Here is an 8,050-nt window from a genome sequence, read left to right on the forward strand (position 1 = left end):
CACGTGTTGGCACTGTGTTCCTCCAACCCATTAGTGTGGTGACTGCACCAAACAAGGGCGGGGGGGGGGGTACGATGTGGAAGACCTCCTCCCTCTGAGCACTCAGACACCGCCCCCCTCCTCCGGGCACACACGCAACTGCTGGCCAAAGAGTCTGCAGCAACCGCAGGCCTGAGATGGGTGCCAGATGATGGTCCAGGTCCATCCCAGCTTCCCCTTCTGGCTATCAGGCCCTTCACACCCCTGCCCCCGGCCCCCAGGAGCGAGCCGTAGGGCGCAGGACGGGAGCGGGCCGGTGCTGGGCCGCCCCAGTCTCCTCTGCATCCCTGCCATGGTTCTGTGTTTTTCTGTCACGTTGCCAGTGACACTGTGGCTGGGTCAGGGTCCCCTGCAGCTGGCAGAGACAATGAGGACCACTAATAAAATGCCCATTCAGCCAGACTGGTGAGATGCCGCCTCTTCGGGGCCCAGTGCGTGGGGCTCAGCCTCCAGCCCTTGATTCCATCTGTCTGTTCCCTCCAAAGGGAGCAGTGCTCCGGGCCTCCTTGAAGCCAAGGGAGAGCTACGGCCACAGAAGCGGGGGGGGGGGGGGCCCAGCCTCTTGCTTTTTCTCTCCCCACGGGATCCCGCGGCTTGGGACACACCTTTGGGCACTTGCCGGAGAAGCTGCCTCCCTACGGCCAGAGGCACAAGCCGGTGTGATGGGTGCCGGTGGGCAGAGCTGGGAGGCCGCTTCCGTCCCCGCTGAGGCGAGGCGGGCAGGTCCCCAGCAGTCACTCGGCCTCACTGCCTCTGCTCAGAGCTGCCTTGAGCGGCGCCTGGGAGGACGGAGTGGCCTCCCGCCGGCCCCAGCGGCCCGTCCTGCCTCTCCTGACCGGGCTGGAGCAAGAGCCCCAGTGCAGACCTGGCAGCTCTGCTGGAAGGGGCACCCCACGTGGGGTTGCGGCTCGACATGTCACTTGTTCCAGCCGCTCTTAGAAGGAAGATCATTTATCATCAAAGCCATGTTGCTTAACAAAGTGTGTGGGGCGTGTATGGAGGGGTGAGCATGAGGTCCCAGCACGGGCAGGGGACGGAAGCAAGCACATTCCTGGGGAAGGGGACAACTCCACCAACAGAGGACTGGGAGGGGGCCTCCCTGCCAGCCTCACTTCTACTGGGAGCTGGGCTGGGAGACCGGGGGCTTCTGGGGAAAACGGCGGGTGTCAGGAGGAAGCCTGCCATGCCAGGGCAGGGGCTGCCTGCGAGGTGACAGCCGGTCCCCGCCGGGGTCACTGCCGCTCCAGCAGCCCCATGAACTTGTGGATGTCCTGGGCGAGCAGCTCTGGCTCCTCAAAGGCAGCAAAGTGGCCCCCACGGGGCATGTAGGAATAAGAGATGAGTTTCGGGTATTTGGACTTCACCCACTTTTCTGGGACGTGTATTAACTCACAAGGGAAGGCAGCAAAGCCCGTGGGCACGTGGACCTTCATCCTGGAAGAGACAGAGATCCCACTGAGGGGGAAGCTGTGGCCTGGCCCCCCTCTCCCCCAAAGCAGGGGTTCAGGGGGCTGGGGGTTCAGCTCGCTCACCCACGTGGAGCCATAGAAGGACAGACCCAGGGTTTTAACCGCCCACCTCAATTCCAGCCCTCTCTGGGGCCCTCTTTTCTGGAAGGGCTGCCCCAGCTGGACAGCGTCACTGAGGTGGGGTGGGACAGCCTCTAACCCCCACCTTTGTCCCCACCTTCCCTTTGCTGCTGCCTGGGAGTCTCCCTGTGAGATCAGGAAAGGGTTCCAGGGAAGTCCCAGAGCCACCACCGCCACCCTAGGACAGCCTCCCGGCCCTGGGGGAGCCCCTCGGGATGTCTGGGGGCCAGGCCTGGTGTTCCCTCCGTGAGCTGCTTCTAATGACAGGAATCTCTCCCAACACCCCCGACCTTTAAACTGTGTCCTCATCTTACACTCCTGGTGCGCACCCAAGGCTAGGCTGTACTTTACCGCCTCAAACGTCCTCCCTCGAGTCCAAGGCCAGGCCATTCCCCTGCTCCCTGCCTCGGAGGCACCCTCCTCAGAAGCCCCGCTCTGGGCTCCGCTGGACTTACCCCTCATGCCTATTGTCCAGCCTCATGTTCTCTTTGTAGAAGCGCTGGGAGGAGGCGATGGTGCCTGTCGTCCAGTAGAGCATCACGCCCGTCAGCAGATCGTCCAGGGAGAACTTTCTGGGGAAGCAGACCGGAAGGCCCCCTCTCAGTGCCAGGTGCAGTTGTATGACAAATAAGAGCCGCCACTTTCAAGCTGTATGCCAGGCGCTATGCCCTCCTGGCTTCCCTCCTCAGGCCTCACTGCCAGCTTGGTGGTCTTATCCGCGTGCCACAGGCAGGCCTGGCCCAGGGTCACCATAACCGTGACGACAGGTAATGCAGAGTGATGGCCATGTACAAGGCAGGCTGTCATCTTGGGTGGTGTCAGCCAACCCCCTCCCTGACCTGCCTGACGGTTCAGGCCAGAAGGGATGAAGCAGGTGAGGTCAACTGAACCCAGAAGCTTTGGCTGGTCACCGCTGGGAAGCCAGGAGGTTGGTGGGTAGGATGCTGCAAACCCTGCTCAGAGGTGGTGCCCACTCCTGGGACCTCAGTGCAGGCCACCTTCAGACCATCATCAGAGGGGCCCACCCTGCCAGGCCCTGAGCCAAACCTGATCTCCAGGCAGGCTTTAGAAGCCCTGATCCTGCCCTGACCGGACACCAGGAGAAGCAGGGCAGGGTCAGCAGCTCCTGGGGCATTTTTATTCACTAGCCCCCAGCGTGCCTCCCGCCAAACCTGTGTCACCCCAGGAGGGAGCCATGGGGTCCTGCAGAGACCCGCCACACCCACTCAGCACGGGACACCCCTTTTCTTCTCCAGCCTGGGAACTGCTGAGCAGGTGAACCCCACCCAGACTGCAGAGCCCCACACTCTGGAAGGAAATAATCATTTGGTACCTAATGTTGGAGCACGTGGCCTGTGGACTCTGGCAAGCCCCACTTCCTCCTGGGCCCACCCGGCCCTCTCTCTCTCCTGCTGCTGGGCTCCCTCAGCCTGGCCTGCGTCCGCTGGCTGTGCCTCCTGGGCCTCCATTTCCCCACTGTTCCCCAACTCATCTTCCACTCCCCAGCATCTGCCCTTCTTCCCTGGAATAACTGCCCACTGCACCCCAGACCCTCTCGCTCCCCTGACATCACTCACCCCTTCAGTGCCTTCACCCTGGGGGCCTTCTGCCACCCTGAGCCCACCCGACAGTCCACAGACGTGAGGGGACTCCGGCACTACTGACGCCACGCTCTCCAACCTCAGCTGCCACCTCCTCAGCAGGTCCTGACAGCCGTGTGCTCACCCACAGCCTCCCGCCTGCCCTGCCTGCCTCTTTGAGGAAATCCAAGTTCTTGGGGCAGCAGCTCCCACCCCCCATACCCTTCCCTGCTTGAGTCCAGATTTGGGGCTTAGGAGAGCTGTCGCGTCTTGTCCTGGGCCCTAAATGCCTCCATCTGCCTCTTCAGGCCCAAACGTCAGTCACCAGCCCCCGCAACCCCGAATGCCCTCAGGCCTTCCCCTCGCTCCATACCCCTGTCCCCTCTCTCCCACCCCTGCCATCTCTCCCATGCCTCCTCACCCTGCACCCCGGAACTGTCCCTGCTGCCCAGGCCTCGCGGGTAGGGCCCTCTCACTAGGTCTGTCCTCCCAGACTCTCTCACATCTGGTCCTTCAGCAGCCAGTAAGGCTCCTCCCAGCATCCCTGGATGCTGCCCTGCTGCACTCTGTCTGAGGAGATCTACCCTGTGGCTCCAGCTACTAATTCACCAAGAGAACAGTGGAAATAACTCCTTCCAATTAGACCCCTCACCTGAGCTCCAGATCTGTGAGCCCAGTTACCAAGTGGACACCTGCGGCCGGGCATCCTGCCAGCATCTCCCACTCGGCATGTCTGTGACGAAAATGAGCTCAGCCTGGCTGTGTCCCCGCAAAGCCCTGCTGCCCTCACTCCTGCATTCCCACCCCATCCTTGCTGCCTGGATTAAAGAACATTTGCGGGCTTCCCTGGTGGCGCAGTGGTTGACAGTCCGCCTGCCGATGCAGGGGACGCGGGTTCGTGCCCCGGTCCGGGAAGATCCCACATGCCGCGGAGCGGCTGGGCCCGTGAGCCGTGGCCGCTGAGCCTGCGCTTCCGGAGCCTGTGCTCCGCGACGGGAGGGGCCACAGCAGTGAGAGGCCCGTGTACCGCAAAAAATAAATAAATAAATAAAATAAGAACATTTGCTGCTCCGCCTGCCAGGCTCCTCAGCTGTATGCAGTTAGCTTCGTTGATTCATCAGAAGCCAATTGGCCCAAAACGGTCAGTTTGCTTAATTTACTTGTTTGCTTCAGCTATTTAGATGCAGTTGGTCAATTACATTTTTATCCTTAGAACCACATTTTGCGCCACCAGGGAAGTCCTGAACATCTTTTTAAATGCAATTTTGATAACAAAATGAAAACCAGTCAATGGAAACTGAACAGTTAAAAGAAGCATTTGAACTTGTGAACTGGGACTTCCCTGGTGGCGCAGTGGTTAAGAATCCACCTGCCAATGCAGGGGACATGGGTTCAAGCCCTGGTCCAGGAAGATCCCACATGCCGCAGAGCAACTAAGCCCGCGTGCCACAACTACTGAGCCTGCGCGCCACAACTACTGCAGCCTGCGTGCCTAGAGCCCATGCTCCACAACAAGAGATGCCACCGCAATAAGCCCGCAGGCAGCAACGAAGACCCAGCACAGCCAAAAATAAATATATAAATTTAAAAACATAAATAAACTGGTGAACTGGCTTTTGGCAAGTTGGCCAAGTGCTTCCATCACCCCTACAGCTCTGACCACAGCTTGAAAACTACCACAGCAACCATTTCCACCCTCCTGCAAAGAGATCTGTGTCCCTTATAGAACACAGATCTGATCACATCTGTCCCCTGCTCAAAGCTTTGGTGCTCCTGGTATGCAGCCAAACAGGAGCTGAAGGGGGAAGCCCGTGGGCGGTCTGGCTGGCCTCACATCTGGCTCCAGGTACTTGTGTGCAAGGAGCAGGGCCGGACCCCTCGCCAAGGTGCTCCCGGTGGCACTCCATTGACCTTTGGGTGCTGCCCAGTGTGGGGCGGGGGAGACAGATCCCAGGGTGAGGCTCTTGGAGGACCCGCCTATAGGAATGAGTCTGTGGTCTGGCTCCACTGTACCTGCTCCAGCCTCGGGACAAGTTACCCCTTCCAAGTACACCATGCATTTTAATCACTCCAACCTTTGCTTCTGCTCTTCTCTTTGCCTAAGTTCCCTTCTTCGTCCTTTCCACCTGACAAACTCCTACTCATCCTTTAAGGCCCAAATAGATTCTCCCAGTCATTTCCCCTCCCTGTCCCTTAAACAAAGTGAATCCTCCTTTCTCTGTGCCCCACAGTCCTTGGCATGTATCTTTAGAGCTCATTTCATCAGACAAGTATTTATTGAGCACCAACTATATGCCCGATGCTGCTCCAGGTGCTGGGGCTAGGGCATGGCTTAGACAAAGTCTCTACTTCCAGGGCCAGATCCATTCTTTTCCACATCTTAGCACTGTATCTGGCACTCTCTGTGTCTCTGAAGCAACAACAAAAGGGATGGGCCCTGGAGAAGGCGGGTCAAGACCAACCTTGATGAAGCTTAGGTCAGACCAGGGACCCAGGAATCTTGTGCTGTCGAGGCTGCAGCCTCCAAGGCTTCGGGAGACAGGACGGCCTCCCCACTCTTTCTGCAGCCATGCTGCAGGACCGCCTTCCACAGAGCATGCATTCCTACGGCCATGCAGCCCAGCTCTTCCGGGGTTCAGGGGGGAGGGGCCGTGGGCTGCTCCCATGTCTTGGCCAATAAGAGGCTCTTGCTGCCCTCTGGACGCCCCGGTCCCAGGAGGAGGCAGTTTAGCAAGCAGAACAGTCTTGAGCCCTGCATCCTATTCTTGACCCCTCCACTGTGAGGCTAGACCTTTCTGGGCCTCAGCTTCCTCATCCAAAAATCAGGGTTAGGCTGGCCACAGGGTGAGGATCTGTGGGACATCCAGCAACAGATGGAACTTGCTGACCATCCCACCCAGATAAAGCAAGCAGAGATGAAGATGGCGAGAAGGGAGGTGGGTAAGGAAGGTGGTGCCAGCAGCAGGGGTGGATGGGGTCTCACCTCTCCAGGCCTCCATCCTCCAGGTCTCGGAACTCTGGATTGGTCCAGGTAGAAAACTTCTCTAGAATATAGGCAGCCAGTCCCACGGGAGAGTCATTCAGAGCACAGCCTGACATGGGAAGAAGCAAGCGAGCGACTCAGGCCTGGGGCCAGGGAGCTGGCCAGCAGGACAGAGGTGCAGTGCCGGTCCCACAGAGCGGCACCATGGGCAGGAAGCCCGCGTCAGAGCACAGCCCTGCCCTAACTCTAGGAGCACCTCACTACCTTGACCCTTGGCCTTGGAATCCTTAATGGCAAAAGGGGTAACACCTCTCCCACTACCTCTTAGGGATCCATATGCTACATGGGCAACTTCCTTCAAACTGAAGAGTCAACGACTCCAGGTTTTGTAGGATCCAAATGAGAAATACATATGAATGCTGTTTTTTAAAAGTGGGCTTTTTCTGGTTTCTATTCTATGATTAGTGAAAAATTAGAAACAACCTACAAGTCCAAAATAGGGAATCAGTTACAGATAATATTGATCCACTCATAAGCTCAAAGACTGAGCAAGCATTAAAAATGGCATGGATGGATCTCACAAACAAAATATTCAGCAAAAGAAGCCAGACTCAAATGAGCACCTATTTGAGGATTCCAATGCATATAAAGTATAAAAACAGGCAAAAGCAATCTATCTGTCAGAGGTCAGGAGGCTGGCTGCCCTGGGCCTGATGGGTAGTGTCCAGAAGAGGGTACAGGTGGCTTCTGGGCTGGTGGGTCATGCTTTGTTTCTTGAGTGCGTACTGGTTATATGGACAGATCCCATTTGCGAAAATTCATCAACCAAACTGTTAGCAAGTTCTTCTGCAGGCCTGGGAGACGAGAGGGAAGGAAGGACGAGAGGTTTCAGGCGATTGCCTTTTCTGTTTTGTGCTTTTTTGCATCTTTCAATTTTTTGACAATGAACATGGATTACTTTTATAATCAGAGGAAAAAAACTGGTTTTATAAAACACTGTTATTATTATCATGAGCTGCCTAACGTGTGTGAGCATGAGACTGTCATGGAAACTCTAAAAGACTTGGAAATGGGCAAAACAATTTCTGGGTATCCTCTGAGTGGGATTCGAAGAGTTTCTAGTGGACCCTTCTGGGGTCATGTGATTGTCAAGGGGACCCCTCTTCCCTCGTCTTAGAGCTATTTTAACAGCTCTGTAAATTGTTTAAAACTGATAGGAATGCAAATGATTCTTGTTCACAGAGAAGCAAAGTAGATCCTAAAGGTTCTCATCACACAGTAAAAAACATTTTTTTCTCTTTTTCTTGTATCTATGAGATGTTGGATGTTAACCAAACTTATTGTGCTAATCATTTTGCAACAGATGTAAGTCAAGTCATTATGCTGTACACCTTACATGTATACAGTGCTGTATGTCAGTTATATCTCAAAAAAACTAAAAGAAAAATAAATTTGTCCAGTGGAGATTTACTTGAGTTTTACCCTGTGGATTTTGACAAGTTTTGCATCTATTAGCAAATTTACTTTAGTGTTCCCAGCTGCCTTCGAACTGTTCTGTTTTACATTTTACTAGCTCCTTTATTAATGAGTTAAATAAAATCTTTGACACGTGTTCATTTTTTATTTGTATGAGTTTATCTTTTTAAATATTTGGGGGGTTTTTATTTACATTTGTAAATTAATTTATTGATAAAATATATAGTATACCCCCCCCACACACAAAGTATAGCTGTGTGATTAATATCTTTAAAAAAATATTATTCCTGGGCTTCCCTGGTGGCGCAGTGGTTGAGAGTCCGCCTGCCGATGCCGGGGACGTGGGTTCGTGCCCCGGTCCGGGAAGATCCCACATGCCGCGG

General features: G+C 55.3%; 1 protein-coding gene across 1 annotated transcript in view; it reads right to left on the minus strand.

Annotated features, from left to right (window-relative positions):
• Nucleotides 1–974: 974 nt before the first annotated feature.
• EPHX1 (epoxide hydrolase 1) overlaps nucleotides 975–8,050 on the minus strand; it is a 27,161-nt gene continuing 20,085 nt past the window's right edge. Inside the window, exons 6-8 of the mRNA XM_007454472.1 lie at nucleotides 6,192–6,300; nucleotides 2,084–2,200; nucleotides 975–1,473 (exon numbers count right to left, since the gene is read on the minus strand). Coding sequence (XP_007454534.1) covers nucleotides 1,272–1,473; nucleotides 2,084–2,200; nucleotides 6,192–6,300 — 428 coding nt within the window. The 3' untranslated portion in view covers nucleotides 975–1,271. The remainder of the gene's footprint in view (nucleotides 1,474–2,083; nucleotides 2,201–6,191; nucleotides 6,301–8,050) is intronic.

The sequence above is a fragment of the Lipotes vexillifer genome, unplaced genomic scaffold, assembly GCF_000442215.2.
Source record: "Lipotes vexillifer unplaced genomic scaffold, Lipotes_vexillifer_v1.1 scaffold634, whole genome shotgun sequence".
Lineage (NCBI taxonomy): Eukaryota > Metazoa > Chordata > Mammalia > Artiodactyla > Lipotidae > Lipotes > Lipotes vexillifer.